This window comes from Microcaecilia unicolor, chromosome 9 (assembly GCF_901765095.1).
Source record: "Microcaecilia unicolor chromosome 9, aMicUni1.1, whole genome shotgun sequence".
NCBI classification, from domain to species: domain Eukaryota; kingdom Metazoa; phylum Chordata; class Amphibia; order Gymnophiona; family Siphonopidae; genus Microcaecilia; species Microcaecilia unicolor.
This window is the reverse complement of record NC_044039.1, coordinates 74,956,355-74,984,016: the sequence shown is the minus strand read 5'-3', so window position 1 is coordinate 74,984,016 and position 27,662 is coordinate 74,956,355. Positions and strand designations below refer to the sequence as shown.

Sequence of the window (27,662 nt, the reverse complement as noted above, 5' to 3'; positions counted from 1 at the left end):
AGTATATACTGCACCTATAGGTTGACACTACAAAAAGGAAAGTCTTGATCTTAACACTCGTAAACATAATTATCCAACTTTGTCCATCTGCTGCATTTACTTCTTGGCGGTGCCGGCTTTTATATGTCCCCCTTCCCCACCCAATATTTTTGATACAAGCATAATTCCATCATAGATTCATTTCTGGAAGGTGCACAATTGGATGCACAGGAGTCATGTGTGTAATTGAGGGGCCCTAATACAAAGTGGTGGTAGGGCTACTGTGTATGCGCAAAAATCAACACTAGTGCCCAGGTAGCACACCTAATCAGCGGTAATGTCAAACCTGGCGTGTGCCGTTCCTGTAGTAGAGAGTATTTTTCTATTTTCTACTATGGAGGGTGTTCTCAGTGGTAACTGGCTGCACAGCCACATTGGCGTGCTCTGCATGAGCACTGCGCGTGTAGCTCATGAGCCCTTACCGCTAGGTTATTTGGTGGCGGTAGACCGCTAGGTTATTTGGTGGCGGTAAGGGCTCTCAGGCAGTACATTTAAACACCTTCCGCAATTTGGTTCAATCCACTGTACTTACTCATGCTGATTATTGCAACAGCATTTTCATTGGATCCAAGGTTCATATCCTGAAAAAACTTCAGACCGCCCAAAATACGGCTGCCAGACTTATTTTCAGTAAGTCACAATTTGAAAGCGCAACTCCTCTCCGCGAAAACCTCCATTGGCTTCCTATTACTGAACGTATATCCTTCAAGGTCTATATGCTGATTCACAGGATTATCTACGGGGAAGCCCCGGGTTACATGTGCAATCTGATTGATCTCCCAGCAAGAAATGGCTCAAAATCTTCTCGAACGTATCTAAACTTGCATCTTCCTAATTGCAAAGGACTTAAGTACAAGACATATTACGCATCCAACTTCTCCGTCATACGAAGTCAACTTTGGAATGCCTTACCAAGATCCATTCGATTAGTCAATGACCTTCTACCTTTCCAAAAACTACTAAAAACTTACCTCTTCAAGCAAGCCTACACAAATAACCTAACTTAAATTTACAAGACCTTTTTGCTACCGGACCAGACTATAAAACAGAATCTGGAATATGCTCCCCATTGTTTCCTCTATAATATCCCTCTCCCTACCCCTCCCTACACAATCTAATACATCCCCATTCCTATCCCTCCCTTACATTTTTCACATTCCCCTAACTATTCCTTCCTCCTTTATGCTCATATTACCTATCCACACATAAATGATTACCTCTTTACTTACAACATTATAGTTGCATCCATTTTATACCACTTTGTTAACATGATTTACTATGTAAGCCGCATTGAACCTGCTAATGAGTGGGAAAGTGCGGGGTATAAATGTTATAAATAAATAGCTGCGCACTACCTTTAATTCTAGCCACTGCCATTTACAGCCCCATTGAAGAAAGCCTTTTTCCCTGCTGCAGTAAAAAATGGCCCAGCGTGCGCCAAAAACACGCACCCAAACTACCGCAGGCCACTTTTTACTGTAGCATAATAAAAGGACCCCTAAATTAGCTAATTGGCACTAAATTGGCCTTAACTACCAATAATTGGCATTAACAAACACTAATTGGCCTTAATTAGTAGTTATGCATGTAAATGACTTACACCCCTATTCTACAAACTTAGCACCTAATTTCTATGTCAGACAACTCCAAGGGGGGAGTGGATAGGGGAGTGGCATGGACAGGTCAAGCAATTAAGTGCTAAGTTAAGGAATACTGTCAGTTCCATGCTTAACTACCGTTATTTGGTCGAGAACATTTACACCAGCCCTTGATATGGAATAAGTGCTCATGCCTAGGGTTAGGTGCCAAAATGCAGACATACACTAGTATTCTATAACGGCAATTATGCATGGCATTGTTGTTATAGAACTGACGCTTAGGGGTGAATTCTTAAAATTCAGCCTAAAAAATCGTCGTCGTCAGAAACTCTGCTTAAGTGCTGTTCTATAAATTTAGGCGTATCCATTTGCACTGATGTAAATGTGGTGCAAATGTCCCACTTAAATTTATGCTCAGAACCCCCTTATTCTATAATTATGCATGTATTCAAATCTGCCCATGCTCCACCCTGAAATACCCATGATCTCTCCATTTCCATGCTCCCTTTTCTGGAATGTGCATAAAATATAGGCGCATAAGTAGTGTACTTCACCTTCATTTGTCAAAATTAATTGATTTTGACAGGTGACACGCCCACTTCCAGGTTTTCAGCCAATCAGAAGTGAGGACACGCCCAAGTCATACCCACTCCCTGCCCCCTTTGATGATGTCACCATCCAAGCCTTGTCCAAGCCATTCCCACTTCCCGTCCCCTTGGATTATATTGCTGGATATGACGTCGACCTTGCCCGTCTTGCTCCTTTTGCATAGCCGTGCCCCTTGTCCCACCTTATATGCACAGTCCTGCCCAAAACCCCATTTTTGCATAACCCCATCCCAAACCCCACCCCTTTTGATGATATCAAAGGAATTGATGTCACAGCCATGCCTCTTTTTCAAGATGGCATCCACTACTGTTTGCATCACATCACTTCCTGTTCCACTACTAGCTGCCATCTTGAATGGGGTCATGTAATGGAAATTGATGTCAAAACCCCCAAACACTGCCCCCTATAGTCTCGGCAGAATTTAGTTGCGCATGCGCACTTTAATATTTTTTTCTCACAGGAAAGAAAAATAGGCATTTATTTTTTCTTTAAAAAAAAAAAGGACACAGAAAAATAGGCATTTGTTTTACTTGTTTATTTTTCTTTCAGAAAAGGACACCTTTTTAAGCTGGATCATCTGCTTTTTAAGAACGGCACAACTGTTTGGTTTTTTTGTCCATCAAAGCAAACTATTCTCTGCTTGTGTGAGATAGGGTTTGTGGCCTGCTGTTTAATTTTTCACACCGTGTCGGATCAGTAGGGTCTATTGCCACCGCCTGTGACCTCCTCTCTTTCCCCTAGATAGCAACAAAACTTACAGTGGAATCTCAGGGCCAGATGCACTAAACTTAATGAGCCATTAACGAGCAAGTAGTAAACCCTGGCATGCACTAAAGACTTTTTTCCGACGACGGTAGCAGCTAACGAAAACGGAATGCAGATGAGCAAATTGTGTAGAAACCCTATTGTAATGAAATGCTCTAACCTTTTCCAATTGCCTTAACGCTGGAAAATCTAACGAGAGGTCTGTACCTCTCGTTGAGGCTGTGCGGGATTGAAAAACTGCTACAAAAGTTAAAAAAACAAAAAATTGGGGAAAAAAGTCAAGTGCTCATCAGTGCAATAATAAAAATGTGTATTTTGGCCACCTCTCCCCCCTCCCCCCCCGCAATAATAAAAACGTCTTTTTTGGCAGTGCTTCACTCAGCTGAGAGACCTGGAAGTTCCTGAGCCAATCACAACGCGTTTAGCGGTATGGGCACGTACCAAATCCAAAATTACTGTCGGGAGCGCACTGGCCTGGCAGTAGTCTCGTTTTGGCGTGTGCTGCATGCATGTAGAGCCTACCGCGCTTTTGTAAAAGTGCCCCCCTAGTTACTATTCTCTGAGGACAAGCAGGCTGCTTGTTCTCACTGATGGGTGACGTCCACGGCAGCCCCTCCGATTGGAGATCTTCACTAGCAAAAGCGTTTGCTAGCCCTCGCGTGCGCATGCGCGACCGTCTTCCCGCCCGAATGCGAGCGTGCTCGTCAGTCTTCGATTGAGGCGACAGCTGGCCCCTTGCCCATGGTGAGGTCTCCAGTACCGGTACCGCTTGCGGTACCTGTATCGGCTGCCTCCCAGGCTGACTCCCCGACGACATCAATGGAGGGAGCTTCATCGCCGCCGGCACGGGAGTCTTCCTCTCGACGTTCCCACAGTGGCCATGTTTCCATGGAGTCAAGGCGGGCACGGCTTTGGACAGAAGTTCATGAACTGGTGTCCGATACCGATGGTGAGGCCTCGTGGGAGGCAGAGGAAGACACTAGATATTTCTCTGACGAGGAGTCTGGCGGTCTTCCTTCTGATCCCACTCCCTCTCCTGAAAGACAGCTTTCTCCTCCCGAGAGTCTGTCTTTCGCGGCCTTTGTCCAGGAAATGTCTACGGCCATTCCCTTCCCTGTGGTTACAGAGGATGAGCCAAGGGCTGAAATGTTTGAGCTTTTGGACTATCCTTCACCACCTAAGGAATCGTCCACAGTACCCATGCATCATGTCCTCAAAAAGACATTGCTGGTGAACTGGGCGAAGCCGCTAACTAATCCCCACATTCCCAAGAACATCGAGTCCCAGTACCGGATCCATGGGGACCCAGAGTTGATGCGGACTCAGTTGTCTCACGACTCTGGGGTGGTGGATCTGGCCCTTAAGAAGGTCAAGAGTTCTAGGGAGTATGCTTTGGCGCCCCCGGGCAGAGACCCTAAAACCTTGGATTCTTTTGGGAGGAAGGCCTACCATTCTTCAATGCTCATCTCCAAAATCCAATCGTGCCAGCTCTACATGAGCATTCATATGCGGAACAATGTGCGGCAGTTGGCGGACTTGGTGGACAAGCTCCCTTCTGAGCATGCCAAGCCTTTTCAGCAGGTGGTCAGGCAGCTGAAGGTGTGTCGTAAATTCCTGGCCAAGGGTGTTTACGATACTTTTGATGTTGCGTCCAGGGCCGCTGCTCAAGGTGTGGTGATGCGCAGACTCTCATGGCTGCGTGCCTCCGACCTGGAGAATAGAGTCCAGCAACGTATTGTGGATTCTCCTTGCCGGGGGGATAATATTTTTGGAGAACAGGTCGAACAGGTGGTAGAGCAACTCCACCAGCAGGACACCGCTTTCGACAAATTCTCCCGCCGGACGCCTTCAGCATCTACCTCAACTGGTAGACATTTTTATGGGGGAAGAAGGACTGTTCCCTATTCGAGTAAGTGTAGGTACAATCCTCCCTCTCACCAGCCTGCTGCCAAGGCTAAACCCCAGCGCGCTCGCTCTCGTCAGCAGCGTGCGACTCAGCAAGCCCCTGCGGCTCCCCAGCAAAAGCAAGGGACGGGCTTTTGACTGGCTCCAGCAGAGCATAGCTGAAATCTAAGTGTCTGTGCTGGACGATCTACCGGTCGGGTGTAGGTTAAAATTTTTTCACCAAAGGTGGCCTCTCATAACCTCCGACCAGTGGGTTCTTTAAATAGTCCGGCTAGGATACTCCCTCAATTTGGTCTCAAAGCCTCCAAATTGCCCGCCGGGAGCTCAGTCCTTCAGTGTCCAGCCCAAGCAGGTACTTGCAGAGGAAATCTCCACCCTTCTCAGCGCCAATGCGGTCGAGCCCGTGCCACCGGGGCAAGAAGGGCTGGGATTCTATTCCAGGTACTTCCTTGTGGAAAAGAAAACGGGGGGGGGGGGGGGGGGTGCATCCCATCCTAGACCTAAGGGCCCTGAGCAAATATCTGGTCCGAGAAAAGTTCAGGATGCTTTCCCTGGGCACCCTTCTTCCCATGATTCAGGCAAACGATTGGCTATGTTCTCTGGACTTAAAGGATGCTTACACTCACATCCCGATACTGCCAGCTCACAGACAGTATCTTCGATTCCTTCTGGGAACACGGCACTTTCAGTACTGTGTGCTACCCTTTGGACTCGCCTCCGCGCCCAGGGTGTTCACAAAATGCCTGGCTGTCATAGCGGCGTCTCGACGCAGGCTGGGAGTGCATGTGTTCCCTTATCTTGACGATTAGCTGGTGAAGAACACCTCCGAGGCAGGAGCTCTACCGTCCATGCAGATGACTATTCGACTCCTGGAGCTGCTAGGGTTTGTGATAAATTATCCAAAGTCCCACCTTCTTCCAGTACAGAAACTCGAATTCATAGGAGCTCTGCTGAACTCTCAGACGGCTCATGCCTACCTTCCGGAAGCGAGGGCCGACAATCTTCTGTCTCTCATTTCCTGGGTGCGGGCGTCTCAGCAGATGACAGCTCGGCAGATGTTGAGATTGCTCGGCCATATGGCCTCCACAGTGCATGTGACTCCCATGGCTCGCCTTCACATGAGATCAGCGCAATGGACACTAGCTTCCCAGTGGTACCAGACTGCTGGGGATCTAGAGGATGTAGTCCGACTGTCCACGAGTTTTCTTCAATCCCTGCATTGGTGGACAATTCGGTGCAATCTGACTCTGGGATGCCCCTTCCAAATTCCTCAGACACAAAAAGTGCTGACCACGGATGCGTCTCTCCTGGGGTGGGGAGTTCATGTCGATGGGCTTCACACCCAAGGGAGTTGGTCCCTCCAGGAACAAGGTCTACAGATCAATCTCCTGGAGTTGCTACTCGAGCCAATCACAAAGTCCCTCAGTTCTGTTCCAGACTTCAGGCCAATGGTAGACTAGCTTCGGATGCCTTTCTCCTGGATTGGGGGGAGGGCCTCCTGTATGCTTATCCTCCCATACCTTTGGTGGGGAAGACTTTATTGAAACTCAAGCAAGATCGAGGCACCATGATTCTGATCGCTCCCTTTTGGCTGCATCAGATCTGGTTCCCTCTTCTTCTGGAGTTGTCCTCCGAAGAACCATGGAGATTGGAGTGTTTTCCGACCCTCATTACTCAGAACGAGGGGGCGCGTCTGCATCCCAACCTCCGGTCCCTGGCTCTCATGGCCTGGATGTTGAGAGCATAGATTTTTCGTCCTTGGGTCTCTCCGAGGGTGTCTCCCGAGTCTTGCTAGCTTCCAGGAAAGATTCCACTAAGAAGAGTTACTTCTTTCTATGGCGGAGGTTTGCCGTCTGGTGTGACAGCAAGGCCCTAGATCCTCGCTCGTGTCCTACACAGACCCTGCTTGAATACCTTCTCCACTTGTCTGAGTCTGGTCTTAAAACCAACTCTGTAAGGGTTCATCTTAGTGCAATTAGTGCATACCATTACCGTGTGGAAGGTAAGCCGATCTCGGGACAGCCTTTAGTTGTTTGCTTCATGAGAGGTTTGCTTTTGTCAAAGCCCCCCATCAAACCTCCTACAGTGTCATGGGATCTCAACGTCGTTCTCACCCAGCTGATGAAACCTCCTTTTGAGCCACTGGATTCCTGCCATCTGAAGTACTTGACCTGGAAGGTCATTTTCTTGGTGACAGTCACTTCAGCTCGTAGAGTCAGTGAGCTGCAAGCCTTGGTAGCTCATGCTCCTTATACTAAATTTCATCATAACAGAGTAGTCCTCCGCACTCACCCTAAGTTCTTGCCGAAGGTGGTGTCAGAGTTCCATCTGAACTAGTCAATTGTCTTGCCAACATTCTTTCCCCATCCCCGTCAGCTGCACACATTGGACTGCAAGCGAGCATTGGCCTTCTACTTGGAGCGGACACAGCCCCACAGACAGTCTGCCCAAATGTTTGTTTCTTTTGATCCCAACAGAAGGGAAGTGGCTGTCGGGAAACGCACCATCTCAAATTGGCTAGCAGATTGCATCTCCTTCGCTTACACCCAGGCTGGGCTGACTCTTGGGTCATGTCACGGCTCATAGTGTTAGAGCCATGGCAGCGTCAGTGGCCCACTTGAAGTCAGTCACTATCAAAGAGATTTGCAAGGCTGCAACGTGGTCATCTGTCCACACATTCACATCACATTACTGCCTTCAGCAGGATACCCGATGCGACAGTCGGTTCGGGCAGTCGGTGCTACAGAATCTGTTCGGGGTTTAGAATCCAACTCCACCCCTCTAGGCCCATTTTTATTCTGTTCCAGGCTGCACTCTCAGTTAGTTGGATAAGTTTAGGTCAATCTCAGTTATGTCCTCGCCGTTGCGAGGCCCAATTGACCAATGTTTATTGTTTTGAGTGAGCCTGGGGGCTAGGGATACCCCATCAGTGAGAACAAGCAGCCTGCTTGTCCTCGGAGAAAGCGAAAGCTACATACCTGTAGAAGGTATTCTCCGAGGACAGCAGGCTGATTGTTCTCATCAACCCGCCCGCCTCCTCTTTGGAGTTGTGTCTTCCCTTGTCTTTGTCTTTGCTATTTACTGGACTGACGAGCACGCTCGCATTCAGGCGGGAAGACAGTCGCGCATGCGCACTGTCCATGCGCATGCGAGGGCTAGCAAACGCTTTTGCTAGTGAAGATCTCCGATCGGAGGGGCTGCCATGGACGTCACCCATCAGTGAGAACAATCAGCCTGCTGTCCTCAGAGAATACCTTCTACAGGTATGTAGCTTTCGCTATAACTGAGGTTAACACTCTGTGATTGGCTCAGAGACTTCCAGATCTCTCAGCTGAGAGAAGCACTGCCAAAAAAGACGATTTTATTATTGCTGGGGGGGGGGGTGGGGGAAGGATGGGCGCCCATTTTGGCCGCCTTCCCCCCTTGCAATAATAAAAACGTCTTTTTTGGCAGTGCTTCATTCAGCTGAGAGACCTGGAAGTCTCTGAGCCAATCTAAGCGTGTTAACCTCAGTTATTTGTAACTAGGGGGGCACTTTTACAAAGGTGTGGTAGGCTCTACATGCATGCAGCACACGCCAAAACGAGACTACTGCAAGGCCAGTGCGCCCCCGACGGTAATTTTGGATTTGGTACGTGCCCATACTGCCAGGACAAATTATTTTTAAAAATTTTCTACCACAAGCAGCTTTTCTGCCATTATTCTGCAGTTGGTGCGTGTCAACCGGTCACCGTGCGTGTAGCACGTGCGCCCTTAAAGCTAGGTCAATGAGTGGTATTAAGGGCTCAGGCTGTAAATAGACGCACACTAGTTTCAGTTTTACAGCAGGCCCTTTTCCCGGCCCATTGAATAAAAGTCCTTTTTCCCCAGAAGTGGAAAGAACAGAAACTGGCCCAGTGCATGCCAAAAACAGGCACCAATACTACCGCAGGCCACTTTTTGCCATGGCTTACTAAAAGGACCCCTAGGACTCATTGCATAAAATGGGACCTGTGCTAAAATTACACAAGTTAGTGGTAAAATAATACATCTTAATGGTAGCCTACATTGATAAGTATGCTCCTGAAAGATGGTAAAATCTGGAAACTCATTATGAAAACACTGTATTCAACATAGTTTATTCCATTTTTACATCAACACGTGACTTATACATTCCCTTGCAACTGATGCCATAGGCCAAAGGGCTCTTTTCTGTACTTGAGTTGATACAGAGCAGTGTACTTTGACTGCTGCTTCCTCATACCCAACTCTGAAACCATTTTCTTCCATCCAAGTTAATAGGTACCGTCCATTGTTGTAGCAGAATCAGTAATTGCGAGCAAATCCACTTTCCTGTGTACCCTTAATTGCTTTTCCGTTCAGATTCATTGTTTACGTCACTTTATAAATATCCATTCTGACTTACTCTGAACTCAACAGTTGGTTGATTAAGAAAGACCTCCTTCCCTGGAAATTCTTCTTTCACTAGAAAAACATAAATCAGATAATCAGCATAACCTGGTTGGGCATTTCCGTAGCACACATTTTATAACATATCTCTGAGGTTTAATTTCAATCTGGCTCATAATTCATGACACAGGCAATATTCTGTTACATTACTTAAATAACATTATGTTGTTAATCAGGTGATGACAACTGTGGAAGGAAAGTGATCACTTTCAGTTGCTGCAGGATGCCCCCTTCACATCAGCTTGATCACATCAGGCTCCTTCAGTAAGTCTGTCTCTTGATTTTCATTTTTCACATTTATTTTTAGCTTATAGGCCAGGGATTCTCAACCCAGTCCTCCTGACGCACCAAACCAGTCAGGTTTTCAAGATACCCACAATGAATATGCACAAGATAGGTTTGCATATGGTGGAGGCAACGCATTAAAATTTATCTCATGGATGTTCATTGTAGATATCATGAAAACCGAACTGGCTCGGTCTGTCTTGAGGACTGGAATGATAACACCTGTTCTAGGCTGAAGATATATTAAAAAAAAATAAGTTTAAGGTCATGGAATAGAGCTTGCAAAAATATGGATCATGAGAAAGTGCACTATTGTAATTGCTTTTAACCATGCCCACCCCCAGTGTGCGCCATTTCTGACACCGCAAAAATTGTTTCTATTTTTTAGCGCTTCTGCTTGCCTGGCGGTAATCGGCACTGCCCAGTTATTCTGGGATAGCGCAGGAGCCCTTACCGCCACCTCAGTGGGTGGTGGTAGGTGCTCCCCCCCAAACTGGTCACACAGCAAGTGGTTCACTTACTGTATGGCCATTTATTTTCCCGAAAAAAGACAGCCTTTTATCCACTGTGGTAAAAAGGGGCCTTAGCGTGTGTCAAAAACACGAGCTGATGCTAGCGCGGGCCCACTTTTTACTGCAGCTTAGTTAAAAGGACCTCTAACTGTATGTGAGTGGGAAGAAAAGGGTGTAGTTATTATTGAAGGAGAAAAGGGGGTTAGAATTAAACTAGCCAGTACGAATGTGGAATAGGATAATGTAGGGCTGCACCATTTTATAAAAGATGAGCACTGCAAACCCTGGTAGGAAATGTGGCACTTTTAAAAATGGATTTTGAATGGGAAAAGAGGGTGTGTAGAGATAGGGAAAGGCTGTTAAAATGCTGTGATGAAATGGACAGTGTCTGGCCAGTCATAGGGATTTGTATCATATTATAAGTAATTCCACAGGCCTCTATAACATTATAAAAGTATATTCTCAGTCAAACTAAATTATTCCAAAACAGCCACAATGGAAGGTAATTTAGCATGTTTTAAACAAAACATTAGACTCCTTCCCAAAGCATATATGGGTAATTTTATAAATAAGGCACTAATATTTATACAGCGATTCTTGTTATGTGAGCACCCCAATATCCAGTAGTATCCAGGTCAGATAATCCTGATTTCCAGTCTTTTCCCCCATGCTTAAGGTTTGCCATCTTTAACTAAACAGCATCCACTTGTGCTATCTCAGCCCTAACACAGCTCCCTCCCATAGGAGAGTTTTAAAATCAAGCAAGATATACTATCTTCCACCCTACTGGCTGTGCATATACTGGGAAGTACAAGGAAAATACTCACCTGAGCTCCTACTTTGATAAGTGGATCCTCTTAAACTGTGCTCTGCTACTGTTCCAACACTTCCATTTGATTCCAGTCTGGGTTGATAGGAGAGCTTCTAACTGCTTCTAGTTCTGTAAGCTCCTCCTAACTCTCCTCAACAGCACCTCTGTCCTCTGCAGTTGAAGGTGGAAAAGCTCCACCCCCTCTGATGGGATGAGGAAATTTTATATGGCTCAAGGGAAACTGGTCTGGAACTTCTCCTCTTCAAAGGTAATTGGTTCTCTTTTACTTCAGGGAGGGCCCTAGGGAACATATCTGTGTATTTCTGGCATTTAGGTGCAAGCATATACACCAGCTATATGAGAGTATACTTTATAAAGGTATGTATACATATATGGGCCCTTTTAATAACATATCGAATTACTGCATGGTAAGTACAAATGGGCCAATATTCAAATTGATTTTAAGCAGGCAGGGTTCTCTCCTGCCCGCTTAAATAGCTTCCTGCTGCCTAACTGCGGATATTCAGCTGCACTTAACCAGACAGTCCTGCCGAATATCCCTGGCCCTGAGACCGCCCAAACAACAAGTGGGCAGATCAGGGGCAGTGTTGGGGGTGGCACTGGGAAGAATCCCCAGGTTATGTAGGTGTCGGCAATATTCAGTGCTGATACTTGCATTGCTAAGTGGCTTCATTTAGAACAGCTCAAGAGCTGTCTTAAATAAGGTCGCTCAGCTATGTAGGTGCTGGCTCTGAATATTGGGCCGGCACTCATGTAACTTTAGTAAATTAAAAAAAAAAATATATATATATATATATATTTTTTTTAACTAAAGCCCTTGAGCCCCCTCAAACCCCCCACCACATCAAGCCCTCCTGCCCAGCCATGCAGGCAGGCCATCCCTTCGGGCCTACTATATCCCTAGTGGTCCAGCAGGGTCGTTGGAGGCAGGAGCGCAGCCCCCTCACTTAGACCGGTCCCTTGCGGCGCTGGTCTAAAATGGCTGCTTTGACCTCTTTCAGCAGCTCGTGGTACTACACAAAATACCATGAGCTGACGTGAGAGGTCGCAGCAGCCATTTTATACTGGCACCACAAGGGGCAAGAGTGAGAGGGCTGTGTTCTTGCCCCTAATGACCCCGCTGGACCACCAGGGATACAGGTAGGCCCAGAGGGAGGGGGGCTTGGGAATTTAGTAAAAAAAAAAAAATTAAAAAAGTTATTCAGGCTGGCCCGATATTCAGCCAGGGCCACATAATTTTTATACAGCCCTGTCTGAGTATCGACTGGGTTGGCAAACGTGCCAGGGCCCAGCCCGTCAAAAAAAATTCCCACTATTCAGTGCTGGTGCCCGACCATGGTCTGGCACTCAATATCGGAGGATAAGTTAGCTGGTGACAATCAGTGTTTAAAAAAACGCTGACTGCCGCCACCTGAATATCAGGGGGAAAGTCTTTGCGCCAACTGTTGGGGGCATTCTCAGTGTGTTCCCTTACAACTAGTGCACAGAAAAGCTCTGTAGCACATGGTTAGGTTAATTTTATAAACATTTTTTTGTGCATAAAATACTGCTTAATGTGTGTAAAAGACCGCTAATAAAATTAGGTAATGCCTAAGAGGACACATATTGCAAGTCAGTATGTAATTGATGAGTAGGCATGTTCAAAGCAGGTGTTTGGGTAGAGCAGGGGCAGAATCATGATTTATGCAATATTTTATCAAAACATCCAATTAAAGTGGTCAAACTTAAAGATTTCACCTTTACACACAAGGCGGGGACCAGATTAAACAATCAGCAACTCCAAAAGAAACCCAGCGCCCGAAATCTTCCAACTGAATTTTCAATATAGCAATTTTAATAAGGCAATTTTCAATGAAGTAATTCTCTATATTTTGCAGAATGGACCTCAGCGGCACTTATAGTGCGGCGGTGATTCATTTATTAAGAGTTAAAAATGCTCTTAACTCTCAAGTACATATAAGTACATAAGTACTGCCATACTGGGAAAGACCAAAAGTCCATCAAGCCTAGTATCCTGTTTCCAACGGTGGCCAATCCAGGTCACAAGTACCTGGCAAGATCCCAAAAAAAGTACAAAACATTTTATACTGCTTATCCCAGAAATAGTGGATTTTCCCCATTTAATAATGGCTTATGGACTTTTTCTTTAGGAAGCTGTCCAAACTTTTTTTTTTTTAATTTTTTTATTTATGATTTTACAATTTTACATCCATTTCAAAAATGTAATAGATACAGAAAATATATTTTAACATACTATAACATAGGAAATATAATCATTCTTATATTGACCACAATCAACACCACATTATGAGGCAAGAAACTAGGAATAACAAAATAAAGGAAAAATTAATTGAGTTTAATTTACTCTGCAAGAGGAAGAAAACCCTGACTACTCGCTAGCCGATTTAACAGCATATTTAAAGTGGGGCCTCAGGTCTGATCACCAATCTTACTATGTTCTTTCGAATCTATATATATTTGCATTTTTCTGGGGTCAAGAAACATATAATTAACACCACCAATAGACACAAAGCATCTACATGGATACTTTAGGACAAATGTTCCAGATAAAGCGAGAATTCTTGGCTTTAACACCAGGAATTCTCGTCTGCGCTTTTGTGTCTCTTTGTTAAGATCGGGGAATATCTGAATCTTAGCTCCAAAAAAAAGATGCATTCATATGCCTGAAATACAATTTAAAGATGTTATTTCTATCAAGCTCCAGAGCGAATGATACCAGGAGAGTTGTGCGTTCAGTAACCATCTCCAGCGAACTCTCAAGGAACTCTGTCAAGTTCAGATCTGGTTGAGTCTGAGAAATCAGGGGTTGAGATTGAATTCCAGATATATAACGAGCCCCGGTGATGGGCGGAAAGCCCTCCACAGGAATTAGAGGAGACTTCGGAAAATTAAGGAATCTTAAGTTATTTCTCCTCCCCTGATTATCTAAGTATTCCATCTTCTTAACTATAGTGTCTCTGTCCTTTACCAAAGTTCCTGTCAGATCCTGTAATTTTTTAAGCTCTCCTCCCAGTGTTTCAGTTTTCTCTTGATTTTCTTGTATTTTCCCACAAAGCTGCTCTTGAGTTTGCTTTAAACCTACAATTTCCTCTTTTATAGAAGTTGTTACCTTGGTAAGGTTGGTGTTCATCCCCTGTATGGCGTCCCACAGCAACTCAAGCGTTATTACAGCTGGTCTTATTCTTTCACCGCTATGCACGGAAGGTGCCACCAGGACAGGAGTGAGTGCAGGGCTCACTGCGCCCAATTCCGTAGCCGCTAACTTCTCTGGGGTCGATGCTTCCACGGGGCCTCCTCCGGTTACTAGTGCAGGAAACCCTTCGGTTTGCAATAGCTGCCTGTCCGATGGGAAGCGTACAGTTCCGGGTCGCGGTGGTGCTGTATTTGGAGGCGGGCTAAGTGACGCTGCCTCTATGCTGCGGTCCGATAGTCCAGCTACGGACTCCATCGTCGCGGGTGCTGGGGTTTTGCTCGTCTGGACGCCGTACATCTCCAACGTTTGTTGCCAGAGCGCCAGGCTTCCAAGGCAGGAGGAGGACTGAATCCCTGTTTCCCCCTTCCTTTTCCCCATGAATCCTCATGGGGAAAGTGCTGCTCTCTCAGGCAACTACATCGGGTTTCGGGAGCTCAGACGCGACTTCCTCTCAAATCGCCATCTTGCCTCGTCCAAACCTTTTTTTAAACTCCGCTAAGCTAACCGCCATCACCACATTCTCTGGCAACGAATTCTGAGTTTAATTACTCGTTGAGTGAAGAAAAAGTTTCTCCAATTGGTTTTAAATTTACTACATTGTAGCTTCATCACATGCCCCCTAGTTCTAGTATTTTTGGAAAGCGTAAACAGATGCTTCACATCTACCTGTTCCACTCCACTCATTTTATAGACCTCTATCATATCTCCCCTCAGCCACCTTTTCTCCAAGCTGAAGAGCCCCAGCCGCTTTAGCCTTTCCTCATAGGGAAGTCGTCCCATCCCCTTTATCATTTTCGTCGCCCTTCTCTGCACCTTTTCTAATTCCACTATATCTTTTTTGAGATACGGCGACCAGAATTGAACACAATATTCGAGGTGCGGTCGCCCCATGGTGCAATACAAAGGCATTATAACATCCTCATTTTTGTTTTCCATTCCTTTCCTAATAATACTTAACATTCTATTTGCTTTCTTAGCCGCAGCAGCACACTTAGCAGAGGGTTTCAACATATCATTAACGACGACACCTAGATCCCTTTTTTGGTCTGTGACTCCTAACGTGGAACCTTGCATTACGTAGCTATAATTCGGGATCCTCTTTCTCATACGCATCACTTTGCACTTGCTCACATTAAACATCATCTTCCATTTAGATGCCCAGTCTCCTAGTCTCGTAAAGTCCTCTTGTAATCCTCCCGTGATTTAACGACTTTGAATAACTTTGTATCATCAGCAAATTTAATTGCCTTACTAGTTACTCCCATCTCTAGGTCATTTATAAATATGTTAATATGCAGCGGTCCCAGCACAGAGCCCTGGGGAACCCCACTAACTACCCTTCTCCATTGAGAATACTGACCATTTAACCCTATAAAAATCCAGATACACAATATCAACCGGCTCACCTTTATCCACATGTTTGTTCACCCCTTCAAAGAAATGTAGTACTACTACTACTACTACTACTACTACTACTTAGCATTTCTATAGCGCTGCCAGGGTTACGCAGCGCTGTACAAGTTTAAACATGGGGAAGGACAGTCCCTGCTCAAGAAAGCTTACAATCTAAAGGTAAAAACTATGTAGTCAGTGTAGGTATCAGGAATGGGAAGGTGGTTAGGCACCAAAAGCAAGGGAGAAGAGATGGGCCTTGAGTAACGACTTGAAAATGGGCAGGGAGGGCGTATGGCGTATGGGTTCAGGAAGTCTGTTCCAGGCATAAGGTGATGCTAGGCAGAAGGGGCGGAGTCTGGAGTTGGTGATTGGTGAGGCAAGATTTCCCTTCACTAAATCCATGTTGACTTTGTCTCATTAATCCATGCTTTTGAATATGCTCTGTAATTTTGTTCTTTATAATTTTGCCCGGCACCGACGTCAGACTCACCAGTCTATAATTTCCAGGATCTCCTCTGGAACCTTTTTTTAAAAAATCGGCGTTTCATTGGCCACCCTCCAATCTTCCGGTATCACGCTCAATTTTAAGGATAAATTACATATTACTAACAACTTATTTATTTATTTTTTATATTTGTATCCCACATTTTCCCACTATTTGCAGGCTCAATGTGGCTTACATAATACCATAAAGGCATTCGCCAAGATCGGTAGGGGACAAGTACAAAAGATGTTATGGTGGTATAGGGAAGATAAGACTCAGTCACATGGGGTTAAAGGTAGGAGGGTTTGATAATGTCCAATACAATCTTTGATAGTGAAGTGTTGCAGGGTTAAGGCATTTAAGTCCACAAGTTCATTTTTCAGTTCTATCAGTACTCTGGGATGAATACCATATGGTCCAGGAGACTTGCTACTCTTCAGTTTGTAGAACTGCCCCATTACATCCTCCAGGTTTACAGAGAATTAATTCATTAAGTTTCTCCGACTCGTCAGCTTCAAATACCATTTCTGGCACCAGTATCCCACCCAAATCTTCCTTGGTGAAGACCGAAGCAAAGAATTCATTTAATCTCTCCGCTATGGCTTTGTCTTCCCTGATCGCCCCTTTTACTCCTTGGTCATCTAGCAGTCCAACTGATTCTTTTGCTGGCTTCCTGCTTTTAATATACCTAAAAAATATTTTACTATGTGTTTTTGCCTCGAACGCAATCTTTTTTTCGAAGTCCCTTTTAGCCTTCCTTATTAGCGCTTTGCATTTGACTTGACATTCCTTATGCTGTTTCTTATTATTTTCAGTCAGTTCCTTCTTCCATTTTCTGAAGGATTTTCTTTTACCTGTAATAGCTTCCTTCACCTCACTTTTTAACCATGCCAGCTGTTGTTTGGTCTTTCTTCCTTCTTTTTTAATACGTGGAATATATTTGGCCTGGGCTTCCAGGATGGTGTTTTTGAACAGCATCCATGCCTGATGTAAATTTTTGACCCTCGCAGCTGCTCGTCTAAGTTTTTTTTTTCACCGTTCTTCTCATTTTATCATAGTCTCCTTTTTTTAAAGTTAAATGCTAATGTATTTGATTTCCTATGTAACATAGTAACGTGGAGGGGCATAATCGAACGACGCTGGCCAAATAGATGGCCGGCCAACTATTTGGCCGGCGCCGCAAAGAGCAGTCCAGAACCGTATTATCGAAAAAGATGGCCGGCCATCTTTCATTTCGATAATATGGTTGGGGCTGGCCAAATGTCAGAGATGGCCAGGTTTGAGATGGCGGGCATTGGTTTTCGCCGATAATGGAAACTAATGTTGGCGATCTAAAACCCGGCAAAATCCAAGGCATTTGGTCTTGGGAGGAGCCAGCATTTGTAGTGTACTGTTCCCCCTGACATGCCAGGACACCAACCGGGATTTGGCCGGGTTCAGGAGATCACCGGCCATCTACCGATTTGTGTTGGAGGATGGCCGGCGATCTCCTTCGAAAATAAGCTGGATAGTAACATAGTAGATGATGGCAGAGAAAGACCCACCTGGTCCATCCAGTCTGCCCAACAAGATAAACTCAAATGTGCTACTTTATGTGTATACCTGACCTTGATTTGTATCTGTCATTTTCAGGGCACAGACCGTAGAAGTCTGCCCAGCACAAGCCCTGCCTCCCACCACCGGCTCAGCCACCCAATCTCCGCTAAGCTTCTGAGGATCCCTTCCTTCTGAACAGGATTCCTTTATGTTTATCCTACGCATTTTTGAATTCCTTTACCATTTTCATCTCCACTACCTCCCGCGGGAGGGCATTCCAAGTATCCACCACTCTCTCCGTGAAAAAATACTTCCTGACATTTTTCTTGAGTCTGCCCCCCTTCAATCTCATTTCATGTCCTCTAGTTCTACCGCCTTCCCATCTATAGAAAAGGTTAGTTTGCGGATTAATACCTTTCAAATATTTGAACATCTGTATCATATCACCCCTGTTTCTCCTTTCCTCCAGGGTATACATGTTCAGGTCAGCAAGTTTCTCCTCATACATCTTGTAACGCAAATCCCATACCATTCTTGTAGCTTTTCTTTGCACCGCTTCCAGTCTTTTTACATGCTTAGCAAGACACGGCCTCCAAAACTGAACACAATACTCCACTTGGGACCTCACCAATGACTTATACAGGGGCATCAACACCTCCTTTCTTCTGCTGGTCACACCTCTCTCTATACAGCCTAGCAACTTTCTAGCTACGGTCACCGCCTTGTCACACTGTTTCGTTGCCTTCAGATCCTCAGATACTATCACCCCAAGATCCATCTCCCCGTCCGTACATATCAGACTCTCACCGCCTAACAAATACGTCTCCCGTGGATTTCTACTCCCTAAGTGCATCACTTTGCATTTCTTTGCATTGAATTTTAATTGTATACGCACTCGCCTAATAAGGGTAATAAATTACAATCAGAGTACCACTTAAATTATTAAATCACTCAAAGTACTCCAAGAAAACTGTATATATATTCCTATTTATTAAACAACATGTGTCTATAAATAGAATCTGGCGGTTAGTGTATGAATTAGCATGCACTTGTCATGCCATCATGATAGTGGTACTGCAGCTGTGCCCTAACAGTTAATGAATGCTGATTCACATAGTAACTGCTTAACATACTGTTATTTGATGATCAAATTAACTATTTAACAAAGAAAGCATTTAACATGATGAGAATACTTTGTAGAGTGTATAAATTCTACAAAGTATTCACTTTTGAACAATTTAGATTATTAATTCAAGTTTTAATCTTGTTGCAACTTGATTATTGCAACCTTATTTATTTTGCTTCTTCTGTGGCTGCAAACAATTCAAAACATGGCTGTTCAGTTGATATTTTACTTAAAAAATTTGGAAGTATTTCTTTCATTATACTATTTTACACTGGCTTCCAGTTGAAGCCAGAGTGCAATTCAAAATATTTTTGTTTTCTTTATTCAAATTTGTTTGGCCTAGTACCAACATACATGTGTGATCATTTTCTTTTAGTGAACACGTGCTGGCCTCGTAGCTCTAAAACTTTTTTTTTTTAGGGGCCCTCTTTACAAAGATACTAGCATTTTTACCTTTCACTAAAAATTAGGTCACGCTAGCAGTGTAGATGCCCATAATATTCCTATGGGTGTCTACACAGTGTACGCTAAACACGCTAGCATGCCTTTGTAAACAGGGTAAAAAAAAAATTAAAGATAGTTAATTCCCTTCTGTTCTATCAGGCTGCTAAGCATGGGATAGAATTTAGTAAAATAGTTTGTGTTTCTCATGATTGTTTGGATTTTAGGAAACAGTTAAAGACTATTATTTTGTGAATTTGTTTTGAATTTATGTTAACTTTTCAGTTAGTTGTTGATTTTATTGTTGTCTGACATACTGTAGTTCCCAGATACTGTCTGGTCTGTCATTATTGTACTTCACTTAGAACTAATCAGGTATGAGCGAAGTATAAATCCTAATATAATGTAATGTAAAAGGGTCTCTATGTTGCCTTTATTAAGCGGGAATATATTATGTAGATTTCAGCCTTATAAACTGTGTGCCCTGTTATATAATTATCCTCAAGTGCTGAATACATGTAGAACACTGAGAAAGTCTACTGCGTTGTATTCTGGAAAATGTGTAGATAATTCTTTTATGGCAATGTTTAATTCTTGTCTTAGGTACCTGAAGTACACATTGGACCAATATGTTGAGAATGACTACATCGTTATCTACTTTCATTATGGTCTCAACAGCAGCAACAAACCTTCTCTGAGCTGGTTAAAAAGTACCTATAAGGAATTTGACAGGAAGTATGTTAAACAGTGCATTTCTTTGTCTCTTTCTCTGAGTCCCTCTTTCTTATAAATTAAACTTCTGCTTCTTAATAAACTTTGTGTATTTCATAAAACAATTATAAATAATCAAATTCCATGTATTCATCTTCTTATACTTTATCTATTTTCTGTCAGATAATTATATTGTTGTCAGTTGTTCTCCTTTTTCAGAATCAGTTGACCTGGTCCTAGTTTTAACCACACTGTATGCATGGGCTTGTAGTTCTGATTATCCAGCAACTGTGATAATCAATACATCTTTTATACAAGACTGTGTTCTCTAGTCTTTGAAAACAATGTGACTATTGTTGACAAATAGAACTCTTGATTGCCATACAGGCAGGTCGACCAACTTTTTTTCTACCATTTCTAGTGAAAGTAAAATAGAAGCTTGTATTACATCAATTATTAGGTTTTATTGATAAGAATGAGTTGTTAGATACTGTACATTTCAATTTGGCTTTTGTGCCGAACATGGTATGAAAGATATCAATGCCTGATACTATTTGTTCAGGTTTTGATAGAGGCGAGACATATCTGTTGGTGCTATTAGATGTGGCTTATGCATTTTATATAGTTAATTGTTTTGGGACCCTTTTACTAAGCTGTACTAAAAAGTAGCCTACACTATGACTATCATGTGGGTTTCCCACTTGCTGAGGCCACTTTTAGTGTGGCTATAAAATAGCCACTTCTTTTGTTTCCTCAACTAATGGCCATGCACTAATTTTCCACATTAGCATATGGCCATTAGCATGGAAGCCCTTACCAACACCTATTTTCTAGGTAGTAAAGGCTCCTGTGCTAATCCTGTACTAATCAGTTAGCACAAAGTGATGTAGCTGTGCTGATTAGCACTGGGCATGCCTACTCTCCACTCCCAAACACATCCCCAGCGCTAAAAAAAATAAAAATAATTCTTTTGGCACGTGGGAAGCATGCACAAATGCCAAAACTACTGCAGATTGCCTGAGTGCAACCCACAGTAGTGATTTTTAACCTGTGGTAAGCACACATTAATGCTTACCACAGCTTAATAAAAGGACCCCTTTATTTTGGTTGCGTGATTAAGTTCTTATGGGATTGCAGGTCATGTATTGTCTTGGTTTGACAAGTTTTTGTCTAATTGACAGTTTCAAGTATATCATGCCACCTATAATTCCATATGGAATTCCATGCTAAATACTCATTGAGTAGCTGTGATCAATGTACCTTTCCCATTTGCAGACCAACGTGTGAGTTATTTTGAGCAGAAAACTATTAAAATCAGAAATGAGCTAAATGGTACTAATATTAACTTAGCCAACCAACTTAGTTCTTCGAATATTTCTTCCTTAGGGTCTCCTGCAGATTTGGTCTTCCTTCTCTCTACCAACTCTTGATTCAGTTAAATTCTTTCTCTCCAAATACTCATCTTTGCATTATTTGTTAGATGCATGCCCTACCTATTTATTGAAGTCGGGACCTGACCTGTTCTTTAGCTAGCTTATGTCTGACCTTTTTTTTTTATGTTGTCTCAAGGCTTATTCCCTAAAGACAAAGGCAAAATAATTATTTTGCCCATTCCTAAGAACCCCAAGTCTAGAATAAGTGAAGTATCCGAATAACCGACCAGTGGCCTCCAAACTACTGTTATTGTAAAGGTGATGGAAGATCTGGTGTCCAGTCAACTCATGGAATACCTTCTGACTCATAATATCTTACATAGTTCCGGTCCTCTTCAATCTTATGATGATCCCCTTGGCCAAATCCCTATCCAGACATGGCCTCAACCCTTTCATCTACGCTGACGATGTCACCATATTCATCCCCTTCAAATCCAATCTATCAGAAATCTCCGACAAAATAACTATGGCATGAACATCATAACCTCTTGGGCCAACGCCTTTATGATGAAACTGAACAAAGAGAAAACAGAATGCCTAATCATCTCATCCCAACACTCTTCACTCCCCCTAACTACTCTTATTACCCCTGACATTACAATTCCTATATCCAACAACCTGAAAATTCTTGGAGTGACACTAGATAAACATCTATCACTTGAAACACGCTAAATCTACTACTACTACTACAGAGGAAATTGGAGGGTCATGGGATAGGAGGAAATGTCCTATTGTGGATTAAAAACAGGTTGAAGGATAAGAAACAGAGAGTGGGGTTAAATGGGCAGTATTCACAATGGAGAAGGGTAGTTAGTGGGGTTCCTCAGGGGTCTGTGCTAGGACCGCTGCTTTTTAATATATTTATAAATGATTTAGAGATGGGAGTAACTAGCGAGGTAATTAAATTTGCTGATGACACAAAGTTATTCAAAGTCATTAACTTGCGACAGGATTGTGAAAAATTACAAGAGGACCTTACGAGACTGGGAGACTGGGCGGCTAAATGGCAGATGACGTTTAATGTGAGCAAGTGCAAGGTGATGCATGTGGGAAAAAAAGAACCCGAATTATAGCTACGTCATGCAAGGTTCCACGTTAGGAGTTACGGACCAAGAAAGGGATCTGGGTGTCGTCGTCGATAACACACTGAAACCTTCTGCTCAGTGTGCTGCTGCGGCTAGGAAAGCGAATAGAATGTTGGGTATTATTAGGAAAGGTATGGAAAACAGGTGTGAGAATGTTATAATGCCGTTGTATCACTCCATGGTGCGACCGCTCCTTGAGTACTGTGTTCAATTCTGGTCGCCGCATCTCAAGAAAGATATAGTAGAATTGGAAAAGGTGCAGCGAAGGGCGACTAAAATGATAGCGGGGATGGGACGACTTCCCTATGAAGAAAGACTAAGGAGGCTAGGGCTATTCAGCTTGGAGAAGAGACGGCTGAGGGGAGACATGATAGAGGTATATAAAATAATGAGTGGAGTGGAACAGGTGGATGTGAAGCGTCTATTCACGCTTTCCAAAAATACTAGGACTAGGGGGCATGCGATTAAACTACAGTGTAGTAAATTTAAAACAAATCGGAGAAAATGTTTCTTCACCCAACGTGTAATTAAACTCTGGAATTCATTGCCGGAAAATGTGATGAAGACGGTTAGCTTAGCAGAGTTTAAAAAGGGGTTGGACGGTTTCCTAAAGGACAAGTCCATAAACCGCTACTAAACGGACTTGGAAAAATCCAAAATCCCAGGAATAACATGTATAGAATGTTTGAACGTTTGGGAAGCTTGCCAGGTGCCCTTGTCGTGGACAAGATGCTGGGCTCGATGGACCCTTGGTCTTTTCCCAGTATGGCATTACTTATGTACTTATGTACTTATGTTCAACATGATGTTGATACTTAAACGTGTTAAACCGTATCTTCCCCTGAAGACATTCCGCAACTTGGTACAATCCACTGTGCTTATCCACGTGGACTACTGCAACAGCATTTTCATAGGCTGTAAGGCCCAAATCCTGAAAAATCTTCAGACTGCCCAAAATACGGCAGCCAGACTCATTGTATTAGGTTTCAAAATATTTCCCTCGGGAAGTAAGGTTTTACACGTTTAATTTTCCACATTGAGTAGAACATTTTCTTTGTTACTCAGTTTATGTGACTCTCAAGGGTGAGGTTGCAGTCGATTGCAACGCCCAGTATTTTGAGGCTGTCTGAGATAGGAAGGGTGTGTTCTGGGGTGGTTATGGTTGTGGGTTTGTTCTTGTTGTGTTTAGATGAGAGGATGAAACAACGTATTTTTTCAGTGTTCAGGTTCAATTGGAATGAGTTAGCCCATGAGTCCATAGTATCCAGACCTGCTTTGATTTCATTGGTTATTTCTGACAAGTCATTTCTGAAGGGGATGTATATTGTAACATCATCTGCATAGATGAATGGGTTGAGGCCTTGTTTGGATAAGGACTTGCCTGTGGGATCATCAATATATTGAAGAGTGTTGGTGACAGTGGTGATCCTTGAGGTACTCCGCAGACTGCTTTCCATGGTGATGATATATTTGTATTTGATTTAACTTGGTATGTTCTTGAAGTTAGAAAGCCCTTTATCCAATTTAGTGTATTACCATCAATCCCGAAGTGGTTGAGGAGTCTTAGTAGTATATATTGAGGGGCATAATCTAACAGAAACGCCTATCTCCATGGGCGTTTATCTCTGAGAACGGGTCCGTGAAGGGGCGGACCCAAGCGTATTTTCGAAAAAATTAGACGTCCATGTTTTATTCGCCAAGTTGTGAGCTGGGCGTTTTTGCTTTTCAGCGATAATGGACAATGAAATCGCCCAGCTCAAAAACGAATAAATCCAAGGCATTTGTTCGTGGGAGGGGCCAGGAGTCGTAGTGCACTGGTCCCCCTAACATGCCAGGACACCAACCAGGCACCCTAGGGGGCACTTTTACAAAAACAGAACAAAAGGTAAAAGAGCTCCCAGGTGCATAGCACCCTTCCCTTGTGTGTAGAGCCCCCCAAATCCCCCTCAAAACCCACTGCCCACAAGTCTACACCATTACTATAGCCCTAAGGAGTGAAGGGGGGCACCTACATGTAGGTACAGTGGGTTCGGGGGGGGGGGGTTGGACGACTAAGCATTAAGCAGCACAATTGTAACAGGTAGGGGGGGATGGGCCTGGGTCCACCTGCCTGAAGTCCACTGCACCCCCTAACAACTGCTCCAGGGACCTACATACTGCTGCCAGGGAGGTGGGTATGACATTTGAGGGTCAAAATAAAAAGTTGTGAAACATCATTTTTTGAGGTGGGAGGGGGTTTATGACCACTGGGGGAGTCAGGGGAGGTCATCCCCGATTCCCTCCAGTGGTCATCTGGTCATTTAGGGCACTTTTTGGGGCCTTATTCGTGAAAAAACAGGGTCCAGGAAAAGTGCCCTAAATTTTAGCTAAAAACGCATACTTTTGTCCCATTATCTGTGAAATGCGCCCATCTCTGTTCGGCAGATAACCACGCCCCAGTTCCGCCTTCGCCACACCTCTGACACGCCCCCATAAACTTTGTCCGCATCCGCGACGGAGTGCAGTTGAAAACGCCCAAAAATCGGCTTTCGATTATACCGCTTTATTCGGTTTTGTGAGATAAACGTCCATCTCCCGATTTAGGTCGGAACTTGGGCGTTTTTCTCGTTCGATTATAAGCTGGATTGTGATTCACCATGTCGAATGTGCTCGACATGTCGAGTTGGAGGAGAAGTATGCTTTTACCTGTAGCTATTTCCTGTTTGAATTTGGCCAGAAGAGTGACTAGGACAGTTTTAGTACTGTGGTGAGAGCAGAATCCTGATTGTGAGTCGTGTAGTATTGAGAATTTGTCCATGTAGTCGGTAAGTTGTTTGGTCACCAAGCTCTCCATCAATTTGACTACTAGTGGGATAGATGCAACTGGGCGGTAGTTGGTGAGATCATTTGTGTTTTTCTTGGTGTCTTTTGGTAATGGGGTGAGGAGGATATTGCCATATTCTTCGGGGAAGTGACCTTGTTGTAACATGAAGTTTAGATGGGATGTGAGGTCTGCTATGAAGCGGACAGGGGCGGATTTAAGTAGATAACTGGGGCAGGTATCGAGTTTACAGTGGGTGTTGGTGAATCTATGTAACTGATTCAATGGTGAGGGGAGTAAATTCTGTCCAGATACGGTCGGCTGGGCATCCATCAAGAGTTAAGTCCAGACCATCTATGAAATTTTCGATGTCGGTGTTGTGCTGAGGAAGTGTACTGCGTAATTTTGTTATTTTTTCATTAGTTAGCAAGTTTGTCTGCGGATGAGATGTCTGTTTTGGTTGTGGTGATTGGAGTGCTGTCTAATAGCTTATTTATGAGTTGAAATAGTTTCTTCATGTCTTTATAATCCGGTCCTATTTTGGTTTTGTAGTATTGCCTTTTGGCCTGTCTTATTGCATATTTGTATTCTCTGTGTAATTGTTTCCAAGTGTTGAGTGTATGTTCATCTTTCCTTTTTTTCCATGTTCGTTCAAGTTTCCTGGATTGTGTTTTGAGTCTTTTTAAGTTGTCGTTAAACCATGGTATCGAGATTTGTCTTCTCGATAGTCTTGTTTTAATGGTGCTATTTCATTTAATATGCTTCTTCATCTGTCTTCCCATTGATTAAGGTAGTGTATGGTGTCCGGTTGTGCTGTCCAGTCATTGTTGTATATCTGTTGCCAGAATATTTTGGGGTCAATTTGCCCTCGTGTGCTGTATGATGTCTATGCTGGTGTGCAGTTTAGTCTCTTCTTCCGCCAGTTTAGTGATAGGTTCAGTTTGTAGTGGTCAGTCCAAGGTGTTTCTGACCATTTGATGTCAGTTATACGTAAGTTATGGTCTGTGGACAATTTGTGTGATAAGAGGTCTAGTGTGTGTCCTTTGGTATGAGTAGCTTGCATGAGAGGCCATTTGAGATCCCAGGAGTGTAGGAAGTCCTTACATTCAGTGGCGTACCAAGGGGGGGGGGGGGCGGTGGGGGCGGTCCGCCCCGGGTGCCAGTGGGTGGGCGGTGCTCTGCTCCCGCCACCTCCTTTAAACAAAAATCGGTGAAGCAGCATCACAGGCAGCGCCTCATCTGCCCTGCTTGTGAAAAAATCAAATCTCTCCTTCTCCTCGTCTTGACGTCGACTCAGGCCTTCCAATCAATCACTATGTCCCGCCCTCCTCTAAGGTAACTTCCACGAGGGCGGGCAGGACATAGTGATTGATTGGAAGGCCCGAGTCGACGTCAAGACGAGGAGAAGGAGATTTGATTTTTTTACAAGCAGCAGGGCAGACGAGGCGCTGCCTGCGATGCTGCTTCGCCGATTCAGACAGTAGTGAGAACGGGACTGAGGTGGGGAAGGAGAGGGGTGAAAGGGACTTGGGTGGGGGTGTTCAGAGGGGAAAAGGGGAGGGGAGAAGGGGACTGGGATGGGGATCTCAGACAGGGGAGGGGAGAAGGGGACTGGGGTGGGGGTCTCAGACAGGGGAGGGGAGAAGGGGACTGGAGTGGGGATCTCAGCCAGGAGAAGGGAAGGGGAGGGGAGAAGGGGACTGGGGTGGGGGTGTTCAGAGGGGAAAAGGGGAGGGGAGAAGGGGACTGGGGTGGGGGTGTTCAGAGGGGAAAAGGGGAGGGGAGAAGGGGACTGGGGTGGGGATCTCAGACAGGGGGAGGGGGAGAAGGGGACTGGGTTGGGGATCTCAGATGGGAGACAGGGAGGGGAGAAGGGGACTGGGGTGGGGGTCTCAGACAGGGGAGGGGGAGGGGAGAAGGGGACGGGTGGGGGTGTTGAAGGGGAAAAGGGGAAGGGAGAAGGGGACTGGGGTGGAGATCTCAGACAGGGGAGGGGGAGGGGAGAAGGGGACGGGTGGGGGTGTTCAGAGGGGAAAAGGGGAGGGGAGAAGGGGACTGGGGTGGAGATCTCAGACAGGGGAGGGGGAGGGGAGAAGGGGACTGGGGTGGGGGTCTCAGACAGGGGAGGGGAGAAGGGGACTGGAGTGGGGATCTCAGACAGGAGAAGGGAAGGAGAGGGGAGAAGGGGACTGGGGTGGGGGTGTTCAGAGGGGAAAAGGGGAGGGGAGAAGGGGACTGGGGTGGGGATCTCAGACAGGGGAGGGGGAGGGGAGAAGGGGACTGGGTTGGGGACCTCAGATGGGAGACGGGGAGGGGAGAAGGGGGGTGGGGGTCTCAGACAGGGGAGGGGGAGGGGAGAAGGACTGGGGTGGGGGTCTCAGACAGGAGAAGGGGACTGGGGTGGGGGTGTTCAGAGGGGAGAAGAGGACTGGGGTGGGGGTCA

General features: G+C 44.7%; 1 protein-coding gene across 1 annotated transcript in view; it reads left to right on the top strand.

Moving 5' to 3' along the window:
- Positions 1–27,662, top strand: part of ARHGAP8 (Rho GTPase activating protein 8) — a 471,174-nt gene that overhangs the window by 129,702 nt on the left and 313,810 nt on the right. The window contains 2 exon segments of the mRNA XM_030214314.1: positions 9,542–9,629; positions 19,794–19,925. Of these exon segments, the coding sequence (XP_030070174.1) occupies positions 9,542–9,629; positions 19,794–19,925 (220 nt within the window).